At 38.3% G+C, this 19414-nt stretch overlaps 1 protein-coding gene across 1 annotated transcript in view; it reads right to left on the reverse strand.

Annotated features, from left to right (window-relative positions):
* Npepps (aminopeptidase puromycin sensitive) overlaps positions 1-19414 on the reverse strand; it is a 116264-nt gene that overhangs the window by 45823 nt on the left and 51027 nt on the right. The window contains exons 4-9 of the mRNA XM_004655500.2: positions 14884-15005; positions 9804-9911; positions 7812-8012; positions 6993-7089; positions 6848-6881; positions 5751-5865 (exon numbers count right to left, since the gene is read on the reverse strand). Of these exons, the coding sequence (XP_004655557.1) occupies positions 5751-5865; positions 6848-6881; positions 6993-7089; positions 7812-8012; positions 9804-9911; positions 14884-15005 (677 nt within the window). The remainder of the gene's footprint in view (positions 1-5750; positions 5866-6847; positions 6882-6992; positions 7090-7811; positions 8013-9803; positions 9912-14883; positions 15006-19414) is intronic.

A 19414-nucleotide genomic window follows, 5' to 3' on the forward strand; every position in this document is an offset into this window, starting at 1 on the left:
TCTGTGTCTGTCGCTCTCAAATAAATAAGTAAATAAATAAATTTAAAAAAAAAAGATAGCTAAGTGAATCATTACTGCCAAAGATTTAAAAAAAAAAAAAAAAAGGAACAGCAAGTATAGGCAAAAAGAAAACAGAGCAAGAGCAGAGGGAAAAATTTCATGTGAAACTTAGTTCAGGCCAGGTGTGGTGGCTCATGCTTTCAATCCCAGCATTTGGCAGGCTGAAGTAGGAGGATCACCATGTGTCTGAGGCTAGCCTAGGCTACAAAATGAGTTCTAAGTCAGCCTGGGCTACAGTGAGACCCTACCACAAACAAACAACTCAAAAACACAAAACACTTAATCAAGCAGGTGTGATGGCACACTTATTATGCCAGTATTAGGAAGGCTGAGGCATGAGAATCAGCAAGGTGAGGTCAGCTTTGGCTGTAGAGACACTGTCTCAAGAAAAAAATTAAGTTTTTTTTTTTTTTCTCATAAGAAAGAAACAAAGCTACCAAAGCTCAAATAAGGAAAGCATGTAGCTAGTTACAAATGACTAGAGGGAAAAAACTCTCTTTTTCTTGGGGGAAGGGGATCTTGGGAATGGAACCAAGGGACTTGGACATGTTAGGCAAGCACCCTGCCACTAAGCCATGCCCCAGGGCATTTATTTCTAAATGAATAGGAAAATAGTACTGAATTATATGAAGCAGGGCAGAAAAGACACCTTAACAGTTAAGGTGCCTGCCTGTAAAGTCTAAAGATCCAGGTTTGATTCCCTACTATCCACGAAAGCCAGATGCACAAGGTGGCACATGTGCCTGCAATTTGTTTGCAGTGGCTACAGGATCTGGTGCACACATTCTCTCTCTACCTCTCTCTCTTTCTCTGCGCCTTTCTCAGTTTCTCAAATAAGTAAGTATTTTTTTAAATTACATGAAATGGGCCGGAGAGATGGCTTAGCAGTTAAGCACTTGCCTGTCAAGCCTAAGGACCCCAGTTTGACGCTCGATTCCCCAGGACCCATGTTAGCTAGATGCACATGGGGTGCACGTGTCTGGTGGTCCTTTGCAGTGGCTAGAGGCCCTGGCATGCCCATTCTCCTATCTATCTATCTGCCTCTTTCTCTCTCTGTCTGTTGCTCTCAAATTTAAAAAAAAAAAAATTAAAATTACGTGAAATGGGCTGGAGAGATGGCTTAGCAGTTAAGCACTTGCCTGTGAAGCCTAAGGACCCTAGTTCGAGGCTCAATTCCTCAGCACCCACATAAGCCAGATGCACAAGATGGCGCATGCATCTGGAGTTCGTTGGCAGTGGCTGGAGGCCCTGGAGCACCCATTCTCCCTCCCTCCCTCCCTCCCTCTCCCTCTCTCTCTCTCTCTGCCTCTTTCTCTCTGTCAGTTGCTCTCAAATAAATAAATAAACAGAAAGTTTTTTTTAATTACATGAAGTAAACAGAAATGGCATTGCAATTCAATTGCACTTCAACAATGAATGAATGTTTAAGTAATTATGGAATATAAAATTCTTACCTGTGATTGAGGATTAAGTAGTGATTGGTATACACAAAAAATAAAATGGGGCCAGGCATGATTACATACACCTTTAATCCCAGCACTCACAGGCAGAGGTAGGAGGATCACTGTGAGTTCCCAACCAGTTAGGGACTACAGAGTGAGTTCCAGGTTAGCCTGGGCTAGAGGGAGGTCCTACCTTGAAAAGAAAAAAAGGGGGGGGGGGGTAGTGGTCACAGATACAACTTTGGAAATATGTTTCCCAGATTACCAATCCTGAGTTGGTACTGTGTAAAATAAAACAGCCATACTGGTCCAGCAGCATTATTTATAATCCCCCCCCCATTTGTACAAGGGTAGCACACTAGCTTACTTTTTGTTTTTTGTTTTTTTTCTGACGTAGGGTCTCACCCTAGCTCAGGCTGACCTGGAATTCATTATGCAGTCTCAGTGTGGCCTCGAACTCTCGATGATCCTCCTACCTCTGCCTCCTGAGTGCTGGGATAAAAGGCATGTGCCACCACGCCTGGCAAGATTACTATTTTTGTTTTGAATGAAATTTAATAGGAGAGACACATAAACAAATTTAGTGCAATACAGAATGATTAATGATTAATATTTTGACCAAAGTTTCATTCCAAAAATGAATTAGAAATGGTGAAATGTGCCGGGCGTGGTGGCACACACCTCTAATCCAAGTACTTGGGAGATAGAGGTAGGAGGATCACCATGTGTGCAAGGCAACCCTGACACTACATAGTGAATTCCAGGTCAGTCTGAGCTAAAGTGAGACCCTACCTTGAAGAAAAAAACCAACCAAACAAACAAAAAATCACAACAACAAAAAAAAGGTGAAATGTCTGGATTACTACTTAATCTCACATATTATCTATGTGAGTTTGTTGCATATCTAAGAGTATTTTTTTAAAAAATGAAAAAACTGGGGCTAGAGAGATGGCTTAGTGGTTAAGCGCTTGCCTGTGAAGCCTAAGGACCCCGGTTCAAGGCTCGATTCCCCAGGACCCACGTTAGCCAGATGCAAAAGGGGGCACATGCATCTGGAGTTCGTTTGCAGTGGCTGGAAGCCCTGGCGTGCCCATTCTCTGTCTCTATCTGCCTCTTTCTCTGTCTGTCGCTCTTAAATAAATAAACAAACAAAAAAATTATAAAAATGAAAAAACTGGGCTGGAAAGATGGCTTAGCAGTTAAGACGTTTGCCTGCAAACCCAAAGAACCCAGGTTCGATTCGCCATGACCTACATTAGCCAGATACACAAACTGGCGCATGCATCCGGAGATCATTTGCACTGGCTAGAGGCCCTGGTGTGCACGTTCTCTCTCTCTCTGCCAAATAAATAAATGAAAATAAAATATTTTTTTAAATGAAAAAGCTAGGTAACAGACTAATTAAGAATTAACTTTTGCCAGTCTGAGACTACAGAGTGAGTTCCAGGTCAGCCTGGGCTAGAGTGAAACCCTACCTGGAAAAAAAAACGAAAAAAATCAACTTTTGGGCTGGAGAGATGCCTCAGCAGTTAAGGGTGCCTGCTGCGATGCCTAAAGCTCCAGTTTCTATTTCCTAGTACCCATGTAAACCCAGATACACAAAGAGGCACAAAAATCTGGAGCTCATCTGCAGAGGCTAGAGACCCTGATGAGCCCATCTTCTCTTTCTTTTTCTGTTTACAAATAAATAATTTTTTTAATCAACTTTTTAGCACATTTGAATTTTTATTGAAATTGATTCGATCTCTTAGTAAAGTTAAGTAATATATGAATCCAAGACAAAGGCCAAAGGACTTTTTTTGTTGTTCTAAGGTAGGGTTTCACTCTAGTCCAGACTGAACTGGAATTCACTATGTAGTCTCAGGGTGGGATTAAAGACATGCACCGCCATGCTGAGCTTGATTTTTTATGTTGTTGTTTGTTTGTTTGTTTTTTGGTTTTCCAAGGTAGGGTTTCACTCTAGTCCAGACTGACCTGGAATTTACTATGTAGTCTCAGGGTGGCCAGGAACCAACAGTGACCCTCCTACCTGTCCCCTAAGTGCTGGGATTAAAGGCGTGTGCCACCATACCCAGTCTTATTTTTTTTTTTTTTTAAGGCAGGATTTCACTCTAGCCCAGGCAGACATGGAATACACTCTGTAGCCCCAGACTGGTTTTGAATTCATGGTGATTCTCCTGTCTTAGCCTCTCAAGTGATGGAACTAAAGGCATAAGCCACCACACTCAGCTCCAAAGGACTTTTTGTAGAAAAATAAAAATGTGCTTTGAAATACTGTAAAGATCAAATATTCTGGGACTAGGGAGATGAGATGGCTCAGTGGCTAAAGGCACTGACTTGCACAGGCTGACAGCCTGGGTTTGATTTCCCAATACCCTCATAAAGCCAAACATAAAAAGTAGCACATGTGTCTGGGGTCCTTTGCATGGTGGGAAGCCCTGGAGAACCCACAGAGAGGGATAGAGAGAGTGTGTGTGTGTGTGTCTTTCTCTCCCAAATAAATCACCATTAGGGCTGGAGAGATTTTCAGTGATTAAGGCACTTGCCTGCAAAGCCTAAGGACCAGGGTTTGATTCCCCAGTACCCAGGTAAAGCCAGATTTTTTTTTCACTTGGAAGTATTTATTTAATTTTTATTTTTTTAAGTGACAACTTCCATAACTGTATAACAATTATCCCATGGTAATTGTATAACAAATTCCCTCCCTCTCTCACTTTCCCCTTTGAAACTTCACTCTCTATCATATCCCCTCCCCTCATTTATTTATTTTTCATGAGAGGTAGGATCTCACTCTAGCCCTGGCTGACCTGAAACTCACTCTATAGTACCAGGCTGGTCCTGAATTCACAGGATAGCAATATTCCTACCTCTTGCCTCCCAAGTGCTAGGATTAAAGACTTGACCCACCATGCCCTGCTATTATTTTTTAGTTTAGTTTAGTTTTTGTTTTTTCAAGGTAGGGTCTCACTCTGGTCCAGGCTGACCTGGAATTCACTATGTAGTCTCAGGTGGCCTCAAACTCATGGCAATTCTCGTACCTCTGCCTTCTGAGTGCTGGGATTAAAGGTGTGCGCCACCACAATGGGCTTTATTATTTGTTTTTGTAAGTTTAAACATTCAAAGAAAAAGGAAAACTTTTATACTAAAAATCTGGCTGACTTTCCTTAGAAACTTTTTCAGATTGGTCATACTGGAAACACATCTTACTTATACTTGCTTATCCCTAAGACTTATAGACTTAACCACTATCCAAGCCAGGTTTGGCAATCTGGCAACCCCATAATGCTTTTAAAGAAACATGGCTGGCTCTAGAATCTCCAGTTCTTTCACTACAGAGGAACTTCTAAAGCATTAATAAGCTTCAAAAAGGAAAAAGAAAAAGATTGGCTTCCACATACAGAATTTATTTAGAGTAAAAATGAAAGATCAGGACTAACAGGCTTTTTCATTCACTGTAAATAGTATGCTAAATGAGCATTTCAATAGAATCAGTTGGAATTTAGATACATCTCATTTTACAGTTAATTCTATCTACTTGTTTTTTCTAGGTAGAGTCTCACTTTAGCCCATGCTGACGGAACTCACTTTGAAATCTTAGGCTGATCTTCAATTCACAGCAATCCTCCTATCACTGCCTCCCAACCACTGAAATTAGAGGTGTGTGCCACTATGCCTGGTTTGATTCTGCAGGTTTTTAAAAACTTTTACTTTTATCAAATTTCAACTACTTTAGGCAAATATAACAATGAGCCATAAACCATTTCAATTTCATCAGATCAGTTTCATGTTTATCATGATGAGTTTCAATTTCTAAATAAATAAAAAGCTACTGCTACCATAAGTATTGTATGAAATACTTTTTAGATAGTGAACTACACAACAAAGATGACAAAAAAGAAACAACAACTGTAGTTAGCTTGAAATCTCACTGCATGATTCATTCTTCTCTCTGTGTTCTCTGGTTCTGATGATCTCTCTATTTCTCTGTCTCTGATGAGGAGGGGTTGGGAGTTTGGAGGTACTGAGGATCGAATTCAGGGTCTTGAGCATTCTAGGCAAAAATTCAACCACTGAGATACATGTTTAGCCCTGACATATGTTTGCCAACATAGACCTTTTAAAAGAAAAATTTTCTATCACTCAATTTTCTGGCACAAAATTACAGCCAAATCTTAAACAGTATGTGGCCAAAATAATGTGCAATAGGATAAAGATAAATGTATTTGAGCACTTAAAAATATTAAATACCATAGTAACAAGATTTCCAAACCATTGATGGGCGAGTTCATGTCCCACAACCAGAGCAACCCACTGGCGTGATGAAGAACAGGAGTTTTTTGGATCAATAAGCAATGCAGTCTCCCTGTGTTAAAAAAAAATTAAAACAATAAAAGTACTATAATAAAAGGAGACATATGTAAGTGGGAGAGATTCAGACAGTAAATGAGATGGTTATATTAGGCTTTAGTAATACCAATAAAACATTTTTTTTTTCAGCTTATACAGAATAGAAAATAGTCTAGAAAGATTCAACACTGCCCAACAGATTTCACACAAAGGCAGGTCAAAGACATGACATAAGTTTATCACTTTGTTATCTGAAATTTTGGAAAAATTTTGTCTAAGCTACTAGTAATGATTTGCTAAAGAGAGAAGACAGTCCTCTTACATAAGTGAGGGAAGTAGCAGTGGAAGATGCAGTTCAAGGTCCCAAAAAGGATGCTGAGCAGGTTGTCCAAAACTTAGTTCATCTCAAAAGGCAAGTAAAAATGGAAAGCCAAAGCCAGGCATGGTGGCACACGCCTTTAATCCCAGCACTCAGGAGGCAGAGATAGGAGGATTGCAGTGAGTTCAAGGCCACTTCAAGACTAGAGTGAATTCCAGATTAGCCTGGGCTACAGTGAGACCCTACCTTGGCAAAAAAAAAAAAAGAAAAGCCAAAAAAATTGTTTATAGACCCTGCTTTTAAAATTATACAAACAGCATGTTTGTATTGTGGTGACAGACATAAAAATTTGGCTAGAAAATAGAAAATTAGGGGAGTTGAATAAATAACTATATTAAGTGCTGGAAAGAAGACACTGAAATGAGAAACTCAGCCAAGAACAAATCTAAAAATGCTACAAGTGCCAGATGCTCCACTTTACAATCCTGCAGCCTCAGAGAGTAGTAGCACCAGAGGCACAAGCCCATCTGTATTACCGAAATGTGCAAGGAACTCACAGGAGGAAGAAAAATTTACTCCCAAATCGTAAAGTACAAGCTACTCAACTATGAACAGGAGCAAAACCCTTACAAAGTCAGTAATGTGAAAGATAAGGCAGGGTAATATGTTATTAACATACCTATAAGTAACAAGGCCCCAGTTCTCCATGGCACCTTTATAAAATAAATATAAACATTTATTGATATATACATATTTTTTCCTCAAAAAATTACAAAATTATACAAAGTTTTAGCAATTCAGCAATAAAATGAAATTTACTTTACCAGCTGCAAAGTCAGCAATAGCAATGAGATCAATTTTAGGTAGAGGATAAGGAACATTGAAGTAGTCTTTATAAAAAGGCAAGGTTTTAGCAGCAACCTATAAAAGTACAAACAAAAAAACCAACTGATGAGTATTTTCTTATGATTCATGTAGAAATCCACAAAGGAAACCTGTTGTAAGCCAAAGTAGCACAAGCTACTAGAAACTGATTCCCAGAAAGCCACCACTACCTTCTTCATTGACTGCACTGGTCCCAAGCTCTGTGTCTGGCCAAAGTCTAGACATTTATAACTTAGTATGAGAAATATAGCTATATATTTTCACATTTATACCACAGAAAAATAATTCCTTTCTTTCTTTTTTCTTTTTGGTTTTTTGAGGTAGGGTTTCACTCTAGGTCAGGCTGACCTGGAATTCACTCTGTAGTCTCAGGGTGGGCTTGAACTCATAGCAATCCTCCTACCTCTGCCTCCCGTGCTGGGATTAAAGGCGTGCACCACCACACCCGGCAATTCCACTTTTGTAGTCTCTCTCTCTAGGGTTTAAAACCATGACTTCAATCAAGCATTGCTAAACATGTGCTCTACCACTGAGCTATATTCCTGGCCTTGATTTTCATATTCTCTGAATCATTATCTTATAAAATGTTAATGCAACATCAAAGTTGGCATATACAAAATTCTACTAAAAATAAAATGAAAGTAGCCAACAACTTTTTGACTAAATTATAAATAACTGTACTAATAATTGATCAGAAATATAAATTCCCCAACCTGGAGTTATGGACTGTTGGAACAATCCTCTTCAAGTACATTTACCTCTAACGCAAATTTTCCTTGCTCTGCTTTGCCAACAGGGGTGTAAACACGGACACACACACCATCTTTTGACCTTGTTTCTACAAAGTCATATTCACCCACAACAAATGCCACCAGATATGTAGACATAACAGGTGTGCGGGCAAACTTCACTTCCACTAAATTTTCATCATCAGGATATGGTTTCCGGTCAATTACATTCTTAAGAAAAAAAAAAACAAAAAAAGTGAACATTTAAACAGATTTATATTGGTATCTCAGAGCAAATACTAAATAATAAAACTGTAAAGCTTGAATACTTTTCCTTTCCCTTTTCTCAAATGGCTTATTTTTTCGCACATACCCAGTGTTTTTTTTATGTTATGAAGATCTTTCTCTTAAGAAGGAAAAAGTGATCTGATACTCATACTACGAAATTGGGAGTAAAGTGTTAAAACAAACAAGGATTTGTGAGAGAAAAGACAAACCAACTTTTCTTGAATATTTTCATAAGCCAGGCACTGAGATGTTTTTAAAGATGACCTTGATACTTTTCAAATGAAAATAATTATATGGAAATGATTTTTAATAATAAATGTGATTATGGAGTCTCTTTTTAAATTTTATTTATTTATTAGAGACAGAGAGAGGGAGAGAGAGAATGGGAACGCCAGGGCCTCTAGCCACTGCCAACAAACTCCAGACACATGTGCCACCATGTGCATCTGGCTTACATGAGACCTGGAGAATCGAACCTGGTTCCTTTTTCTTTGCAGACAAGTGTCTTAACTACTGAACTATCTCTCCAGCCATGGAATGTCTTCTCTAAAGGGCACAGACTTCTAGATCTCAAACATTCTCTGTACCAAGGCTGGCACTGACTGAAAATGGGAAGAAACTTCCAGTGTGCATATAGAATTCCTAACTCCCCTCTGGTATCCTCCATTTCCAACTCAGGCTATCAGTTCCTTAGACTCCCTCTTCCATTCTTCCAAGAAAGACTTATTCAAGAAACTGATCTGATAAATTTATCCACACTAAAATGTAAATGAATATTTCATTTCAAAATTGTTTATTTAATTAATTTCTTATTTGAGAGGGGGGCAGATAGGGAGAATGGGCACACCAGGATCTCTAGCCACTGCAAACGAACTCCAGATGCATGTGTCCTCTTGTGCACCTGGCTTACATGGGTCCTAGGGAATCAAACCAGGGTCCTTAGGCTTCATAGGCAAATGCCTTAACTGCTAAGCCATTTCCCCAGCCCAAATGGTTCATTTTAATGTATTAGACTCTCTAAGAATATATGAGAATGACATTCTATATAAAATTCTCTCCATCATATAATCAGCCAAAAAGCTAAATATACTTCATTATATTGCTATATCTAATAGTATTTAATAAGAAAGACCCCTTTTCTTTTAGGAAAAGTATAAACTGTTACTTATGTATGTTCCTAAATTAAATGAATCAGGGCATGGAGCCTCACATCTATAATCCCAGCATCTGGGAGGCTAAGGCAGACTGTTGCATGTTTGAGGCCAGTCTGGGCTACAGGTCAGCCTGGGATTCTAAATCAAACAAAAGCTAAACAACAAGAACAACAAAAATGAAGTAGACATCCAGGTGTGGTGGCACACACTATTAATCCCACCACTTGAGAAACCCAGATAGGAGGATCACTGTAAATTCTAGGCCAGCCTGAGACTACATGGTGAATTCCAGGTCAGCCTAGGCCAAAGTGAAACCCTACCATGAAAAAACAAAACAAAACAAACAAAAAAGAAGAAATAGACAAACTTGTCAGTGTAACTAACAAGGATTTTCTTCCTTGTAGAAGAAAACCATCAAAAGGCAATTGAGAAAAAGAGTACTTAGTTGGAAATAAACTCATGGTTAAAACTAAAGCAGTGAGCACCGTACTAGGTAGTTTCACACTATTCCATCTAACCAATAAACCAAATATACAAAGGCTACTAAAGTTTTAAAGTAGATTTATAAGCATATACATACCATGTTTGATAAAGCTACTCTGTCTTTAGGAACAACCAGTGAGATATCAAAAGTCGCTTTGATGGCAGGTTCATCCCAGCAAGGAAAAGCCCTCCGGGCATCAGTAGCCTTAAGAAAGAAAGTATTTAAAAGTATAAACACTACTAAATTAAGCTAAGTATCTGTTTCGTGAAGCAACAGTCATTTCATTCACTACAACTCATTCAATCAAATCAATTTCTTCTTTCTCTGTAGTATTGAGGATTTAACCTCCAGACTCACATATGGAAGGCAAACATACTACCACTGAGCTATATTATAAGCCCTCAAGTATTTAAATTAATTCTGCTAAGCAACCAGCTAGCAGTTAAGTATAAAGGAAATACAATGCTTACTACCACTATTATGCCGGCAACCATCCAGGAACTATTCTGCTACAGATGTTAAGAAGATGAGAATCATTTGTGCCAAGCGTGGTGGCCAAGCCCTTAGTCCCAGCACTCAGTAGGCAAGAGGTAGGAGGATCACCATGAGTTCAAGGGCAGCCTGAGACCCTACCTCAAAAAAAAAAAAAAAAAATCATTTATAACAACAGCAATAATGAAAAATATGTATGTTTTAAAAACAATCATTTGTAACACACACACACACACACATGCGTGTGTATGTATACATACATACACATATACACACACACACACACACACACACACACACACTTATGTATATATAATATATATTAAAAAAAAAAATTTTCAAGGTAGGGTCTCACTTTAGCCCAGGCTGACCTAGAATTCACCATGTAGTCTCAGGGTGGCCTTGAACTCAAGGTGATCCTCCTACTTCTGCCTCCTGAGTGCTGGGATTAAAGGTGTGTGCCGCCACACCTGGCATGATTCTCATTTTCTTAACATCTGTAGCAGAATAGCTCCTGGATGGTTGCTAGCATAATAGTGGTAGTAAGCATTGTATTTCCTTTATACTCAAATGTTGCTTTATACTCAAGTGCTGGGCCTAAAGGTGTGTGCCATTACACATGGTTTATATTTTTTTAATAAAATATTTCAACATTTTAAAGTTAACACAAATAATTTTACCAATAATACTAACATATTACAGAATACAAACACTTATGAATGCTGTAAAAAATTCACAATAGGGGTACAGAAATGGTTTAGTGGTTAATGCACTTGCCTACGAAGCCTAAGTATACAGGCTCAAGTGAATTCCAGGTAGTCTGGACTAGAGTGAAACCCTACCTCAAAAAAAAAAAAAAAAAAAAAAAAAAAGGAAGGAAGGAAGGAGGGGAAGGGAGGGAAGGAAACAACAACAAAATAAACACTTTGTAAAAATTCACAATTGGAACCAGGTGTGGTGATGCACACCTTTAATCTCAGCACTGGGAGGCAGAGGTAGGAGGATGGCCGTGAGTTCTGAGTTCCAAACCACCTGAGACTCCATAGTGAATTCCAGGTCAGCCTGGGCCAGAGTGAGACCCTACCTTGAAAAACCAAAAAAAAAAAAAAAATCGCAATTGGAAGCCAGGCATCATGGTTCACACCTTTAATCCCAACACTTGGGAAGTTGAGGTAGGAGTATTTCTGTAAATTCAAGGTCAGACTGTATTAAAGTGAGACTCTACATCAAAAATCATTCAGAGAGGCTGGAGAGATAACTTAGCAGGTAAGGTACTTGACTGCAAAGCCTAAGGATCCAGGTTCGATTCTCCAGGTCCAACGTAAGCCAAATGCTCAAGGTTGTGCATGCATCTGGAGTTCATTTGCAATGGCTAGAGGCCAACACTCAGGAGGCATAGGTAGGGGGATTACAGTGAGTTCAAGGCAACCCTAATAAGACTACAGCTAAACAGTGAATTCCAGGTTAGTCTAGACTAGAGTGACACCCTGCCTCGAAAAACTTTTTAAAAAATCAGAAAGCTAGAGAATTACATACATAAGATATGAAAGCTTCTAAAAAGTCCAAAGCACATAGTGATAATACAAAAGGAAAGTACATTTGAGAGAGACACTAGAGTTAACCCATCACTAACTGATGTTCCTGAAGAAAGACCAAACAGATGTCACAATGAAAGTGTGAGAAAATGATGCAAGCTGAAAGGAAATCTGAATCTGCCAAACCAACAAGGCTTACCAAGTCCTAAGAAAGATTAATGAAAAGTGAACACATGGTAAAAATTTTCAGATAAGGGTCAAGAAATAGTTTTATGAGCAAGCAGGACAAAAAAACAAACAAAACAACATGCTACCTACAGAGAGAGAAAAATAAAAAAACATTTTGTCTATGGCTTGACAAAAAGTTGAAATGGGTTAAAAAGTAGCAGTCAGCCAGGCATGGTGGGGCACACCTTTGGCCCCAGCACTACAGAGGCACAGGTAGGAGGATCACTGTGAGTTCAAGGCTAGCCTGGCACTATAGAGTAAATTCCAGGTCAGCATGGGCTAGAGCAAGAGCAAGAGCTTGCCTTTAAAAAAAAAAAAAAGCCAGGCGTGGTGGCACACCCCTTAATCCCAGCACTCAGGAGGCAGAGATAGGAGGATTGCAGTGAGTTAGAGGCCACCCTGAAAATACAGAGTGAATTTCAGGTCAGCCTGGGCCAGAGTGAAACCCTACCTTAAAAAACCAAAGTAGCAGTCATTTATTTATTTAAACCAAAAAATGGAGATTAGTTGGTATTTTTTGGGTAGCATATGACTTTGATTTTATGCATGACTCCTTGAAATGAGGTGCCCTTGTTTAGTCTCACTTATCATGCTCTCAGTGTAATCTTGAAGCTACTATTCTGTAATGCTGTTTATGGCAATAGGACAGTAATAGGCTAATTGTAAGTGCTAGGAGAGCTTCCAAATGTTAGGAGTGGCTCTTTTTTCTTGTTTATCACCAACAAATCAATATACAAACAACTACACATTTATGAAGACAAGGGAAAAATTTTCAGATACGCCAAGACTTAGGAATTATGCCACCTACATAACTTCTCTTTAAAAAATTTGTTTGCGTTACAGAGATAGATGGCTTAGCTGTTAAGGCCTTTGCCTGCAAAGCCAAAGAATCCCAGTTCAATTCTCCAGGACCCACATAAGACAGATGCACAAGAGGGCACATGCATCTGGAGTTCGTTTGCAGTGGCTGTATGCCCTTGCAGGCCCATTCTCTCTCTATCTGACTGTCTCTCTCTCCCCTTGCCTCTTTCTCTCTCTAAAATAAGTAAATAAAATATATTTTAAAAAATTGTTTGGAGGCTAGAGAGATGGCTCAGTGGCTAAGGACGCCTCCTTACAAAGCGGACAGCCTGGATTTGACTCCTCAGTACCCTTACATAAAGCCAGATGCCCAAAGCGGTGCACACGCCTGGAGCTCGTCTGCAGTGGCAGGAGGTCCTGGAGCTGCACCCAGATTGTCTCTCTACTTCTTTCTCTCTCTCTCTCTCAAGTAAATAAATAAAATATAAAAATTTTAAAAAGAGGGCATGGTGGCACACAGCTTTAATACCAGCACACAGGAGGCAGAGGTAGGAGGATTGCCATGAGTTCAAGGCCACCCTGAGACTACACAGTGAAATCCAGGTCAGCATGAGCTAGACTGAGACCCTACCTTGGAAAAAAAAAAAATTAAAAGGGCGGGGGGGAGGGCTGAAGAGATGGCTTGGTGGTTAAATCACTTGCCTGCAAAGCCGAAGGATCCAGGTTTGATTCCACATAAGCCAGATGCACAAGGTGGCACATGCATCTGGAGTTCATTTGCATGGCTCTGGCATGCCCATTCTCTCTCCCATTCTCTCTCTCAAATAAATAAATAAATAATTTTAAAACATTTTTTCAAAAGAAAGGGGGGACTGGAGAGATGGCTCAGCAGTTAAAGGCACTTGTTTTCAAAGCATGAAGGCCTGGGTTCAATTCGCCAGTACCCATGTAAATCCAGATGCAAACTGGTACATGTGTCTAGAGTTCATTTGAGGTGGCACTAAGCAATGGAACACCCATTCACATTCTCATACTCATTGAGTCTCATTCTCTCTTTTGCCCTCTCTCCTTGAAAATAAATAAATAAAATTGGGGGGGGGTCTGGAGAGATGGCTTAGTGGTTAAGTGCTTGCCTGTGAAGCCTAAGGACCCTGGTTTGAGGCTCGATTTCCCAGGACCCACGTTAGCCAGATGCACAAGGGGGCGCACACGTCTGGAGTTCATTTGCAGTGGCTGGAGGCCCTGGCGCGCCCATTCTCTCTGTTTCTCTGCCTCTTCCTCTCTCTGTCTGTCACTCTCAAATAAATAAATAAAAATAAAAATAAATATATTTTTAAAAAATTATTTTTTAAGCCCCCAAAACAAGGCTGGAGAGATGGCTTAGGGGTCAAGGTGTTTGCCTGTGAAACCTAAGGACCCAAGTTCTATTAGAACTCATGTAAGCCAGATGCAAAATGGTGAAGTTCATTGCAATGGTTAGAGGTCCTGCCTATTTCTCAGATAAATAAGTACCAAATAAATAAATAACCCCCCCCCAAAAAAGAGAAGGAAACAAAAAGTTCTTAAAGAGTGAGACAAATTAGTACTAAACAAAATCTTTAAGCTTCAAGCTATGCAAAACAAACAGTCCAGGGATATGAGCAGAAACTTGAGAAAGGATAGCAAATGATTTCATTATTCACACTAAAATATACAGAAATAAATTCAATTAGGTTGAATTTAAATTCAATTAGATAAAGGTATCATTAGCAAGTTTAAAACAACATATATAATTTATAAGACAAAAAATATTTTAACAGGGTATGAGGGTGCTCAACTTTAAACCCAGTACTCGGGAGGCAGAGATAGGAGGATCACCGTGAGGCCACCCTGATACTACATAGTTAATTCCAGGTCAGCCTGGGCTAGAGTGAGAAAAACACAGAATAAAATCAATTCTGGTATTGAGCTTTGTCACCCATATCCTTAGTTCCCTCCATCTATACACAGAAACAATGTAAAAATGTAAAATCACACCTATAATTATGGCCAAAGGCACTTATTCTCAAGTAATCACTTCCAAATAATTCTATCAAGCTTTGTCAGATGCTTAAATTAAGAATTAGAAAAGAATACCATACCTCAAACTGTGTCACAGCAGCATAGCGCACCTCTCCAGAAGGGGTAGTATATTTACTCCTATAGAAACCCTTCATTTTGTCATTCAGCTCTCCAACAAAGTCTATCTTTAAAGTTCCTGTACCTATGATTGAAGATAAATAATAACCATTTTTATAGAGATGCTAAATATGGGTATCAAAAATATGTCATGACAGTATATTCAAATGGTTATTTTCAATGTTCAAAGCATTCCTTCCTTTCTCAAATATTCCTGACAATGGAGAAAATACTCTATTGACTGAAGTAAATGACAAACTAATCTTAAATGAACTCTTCAAGTCATATTTAGGATGCTTGTTTAGAAAGTAATTTTTTTGATTGTTTGTTTTTCAAGGCAGGGTCTCACTCCAGCCCAGGCTAACCTGGAACTCACTCTGTAGTCTCAGGGTGGCCTTGAACTCATGGTGATCCTTCTACCTTGGCCTCCCAAGCGCTGGGACTAAAGGCGGGCATTACCACGCTCACCCTAGAAAGTAATTTTATTAACTAAGTCTCAAATTACCAATATATGACAATAAGCATATAAAATGAAACATTTATTATTAAATGACCGACAAATGTTATTGTTCATGGAGATTTTTAAAATACTTATGACTATTTGTAAAATTGGAGGTATAGTTCCCATTTGTTTATTTGAGGAAACTGAAGCCAAAAAAATCAAAGTAACTTGCCAAAAGTTATAAAATTAATAAGCAGCAAGAATGGGATAAAATGTTTTCATGCAAAACTCATGTTATCTGCCAATTATACCATGTGAATTGGTCTTTTTAGGTAAGTTTAAGCACAAGAAGAAAAACGAAGGCAATTACTTTATCATCAAAGACAAACACTATTTGTTCAATTCAAATTGAACACTGATTGCACACTCTTATAAAGGAACTAAAGTTAAGACCAATGATTTGATCAATTAAAGGGCATAAACAACTCTTATGAGTCCATTTAATCATTTGAACACTAACATTAAAGAAATACAAATTAAAGTACAACCTATTATGTATCCTATTGTTTCAGGGCAAAAGTAATTTAGGCAAAAATATGTTTTTGTGAGCATATATACTATTTTAATGACAAAATAAATATAATTGTCTGGTAGTCATCTGCTAAATTCAGATGCATGGCAAAACAATAATCCCATGCTGCATTTTACAAATCAAACCCACAATCCCCCAACACACACGCACCCCTCTCAGAAAAATGTTGACTTTGGACCTGATCCTTAAAGTGCCTATTTATAACAAGATACAGATGAAACAAATCAAAGATATGAGTAAAATAACTCGCCAATCATACCAAACAGGCATATTCTAATGTTTCAAACTGTCATTTTGGAATGTTATAGACATTTGAAAATGGTCAAAATGTTTTTGACCTTTCTCTTCTGATACATTCTTTTGGATGATCTTAAAAGTCAAATACTGTCCTCTACAACCCCTGAATTTGCTTTCTGGAAAGGTCCAAAGTCATAAAGAGTGCATATTTACACAAGAAGTGAATGACAAAAGGCAAACTTTCTACATGAAGGCAAAGTATTTCTAGATGTAATTAAACTGATTTTCCTATGTGTCTCAAACTGGTTCTAAAAGTAATTTAAAGAGAAAGTTGAGAATTTGACAGCATAGTGACTAAATTGCTTTATGCATGTATATACATGGATGGGTGTCCACATATGTGTTGGTACACATGTGTGTGCATGTGCCTCTGTGAGGGTGTCAGAGGTAGATGGTGGGGTCTCCTGAACTGTTCTTTACCTTATTTTCTGAGTCGGGTTTCTCCCGACTTAGAACATAGAGCTCATGGATTCAGCTAAACTAGCTATGCCTAGTAAGCCTAAGAATTGTCCCATCTCTATCTCCCCAGTACTGGGATTACATATGCCTTTATGTAGGTGCTAGGGATCTTACTCAAGGCCTCATGCTTTGGTAGTAAGGACTTTAATGACAAAGCCATCTCCCCAGCCTAACATCACATTCTTAAAATAACTTTTTTTTTTTATTCTTAAAATAATTCTTTAAATAACAATAAAAGCTAAACTGAAGTTCAGGTGAATAAGCATCTGTGGTGGTTGTTTTTTAAAAGTTAGATTTTTGTGAATATCTCAAGGAACAACTAACTATTTGTGCATGTGTGTGTGTAGGGATGGGGTTAACTCTGGGCCTCAATGCTAAGCAGGCACTCCCATCACTTAGCTATACCCAGGGTCCCAGGGAATTCTCTTCTCTTTAAAAAAAAAAAAAAAGAATGCCCAGCACTTGGGAGGCAGAGGTAGGAGGATTGCTGAGAGAGTTCGAGGCAACCCTGAGACTACATAGTTAATTCCAGGTCAGCCTGGACCAGAGTGAGACCCTAGCTCAAAAAACCAAAAAAAAAAAGAATGGAGAATTGGGATAGTAAATATAAACACAGTTAAGAGAAACTAGGAATAATTAGTGATATAATCAAGACTAAGGAAGCAAACATTTGTTCCCCATATGGGCCACCAAAAGAAAAAAAAATAATTAAACAATGAATACAAAATTTTAAGGTACAAAATTAAAGTTACTTATTCTCTATTTTCTTTAGGAATTCCTGACTTTTTTAAGCAAATGAGTTCACATTAATAAAATTTGCAAGGAGACAATGGATTATAAAACTAAACAACAACAACAAAAACCCCACTGCCTTTAATGGAAACTGGCAGTTCATTTACACTAACTGTTAAGATACTCTAATATCACTCATATTTCATAGTAAATGTATTTTCAAATTTTCCTATTTGGAACAAAAGTGGATTTAAAACTCATAACTAAATAAGAAAGGCTGCTTACACTGTAACTCGGTTTAAAATCTCCAAGGCCATCAAACCATAACAAGATACTGATAGTGACCACTTCCAAAAAGTGGTATACTAAACAAAATACAAAGTATTGGAAAGGATAATTACCTGAAATTCAAACAAAACACAAGTTAAAGTTTTTAAAAATCATTAGTAAATCTAATTATGTCACATTATACAATACTAATAACAGAAGTATATGCTATTGATATAGTAGAATTTTAGGGTGACTAGAAAAAAAGACTGTCTGACAATTTCTTATCGAATTAATACCATGATAAGCTGCAGACTAATTTTACATCTATTCAAACATCATTTACATTGTTTTCTTAAATGAGATATATTTTTCAATATGCAATATATTTTAAAGGGTTGTAAGCCTTTTAAAACAAAATAAGCTAAGTTATAAATTAGACAACTAAAATTGGGACATCAAACAAAACTATCAATATTGAAAGTTTAGGAGGTTATAATAACTGAAAATTCTAGACTATGTATTTTGAAATATTTTAATAAGAAATTTAATAAGACTACTAAATGCTGTAAAAATTAAAGACCAATTTATATACTTAAAAAAAGAGTAAAAGTTTTTGCCTCTGTGTCACCATTTCTTCTTGGCCTGTTTTTCACTCATTTTAATGCTAAGAACTACCGGTAATTCTCCATATAAATGTTACTTTACAAGATGACCCTTAAACACTATTCTGAGATCTTATGATGTGACGGTATCTTATCCACCATCCTAGCATGGTGCCAGTACCAGAGAACATGGTTTATTTAGCCATCTGATGGCTGGCATGAGGGTTAAGATTAATGAAGCTAAACACAAAGGTTATAATTACCATTATAAGAAATGCTCATGCTGGAGAGATGGTTTAGTGGTTAAGGCACTTGCCTACAAATCCAAAGGACACAGGTTCGATTCTCCAGACTCCACATAAGCCAGATTCAGAAGTTGGCACATACATATGGTGTTTGACTGCAGTAGCTAGAGGCCCTAGCATGCAAATTCTCTCTCCCCTCCCTCTCTGCCTCTTACTTTCTCAAATAAATAAATAGAAATGAAAGCTCAATATTTACTCCATTACCACACAAGACCACTTCTGCCATCTGTTAAAATCTGGAAAGAAATTCATTTTATCATGTTCGGTTTTCTTTAAGAGGGCAAGAGAGAGGAAGAAAATGAGAATTGGCACACCAGAGCCTCCAGCCACAGCAACAGAACTCCAGACACATGTGCCCCCTTGTCTGTCTGGCTTATGTGGGACCTGGAGAGATTAACATGGGTCCTTAGGCTTTGCAGGCAAGCACCTTAACTGCTAAGGCATCTTTCTTTTAGCTTTTTCCAGGTAGGGTCTCACTCTAGCTCAAGCTGACCTGGAAATCACTCTGTAGTCTCAGGGTGGCCTCAAATCATGGCAATCCTCCTACCTCTGCCTCCCAAGTGCTGGGATTAAAGGCGTGCACCACCACACCTGGCTGCTAAACCATCTTTCTATTCCTGTTTTGTGTTGTTTTGTATGTTTGTTTTTGGTTGTTGTTATTTTGAGGTAGAGTCCTACACTAGTCCAGGCTGGTCTCAAATTCATAGCAATCCTCCTACCCCAGCCTCCTGAGATTAAAGTACTGAGATTAAAGGCATGCATCATAGCACCTAACCTAGTATTTTTTTTTCTGTT

The sequence above is a fragment of the Jaculus jaculus genome, chromosome 9 (assembly GCF_020740685.1).
Source record: "Jaculus jaculus isolate mJacJac1 chromosome 9, mJacJac1.mat.Y.cur, whole genome shotgun sequence".
In the NCBI taxonomy this organism is placed as follows: domain Eukaryota; kingdom Metazoa; phylum Chordata; class Mammalia; order Rodentia; family Dipodidae; genus Jaculus; species Jaculus jaculus.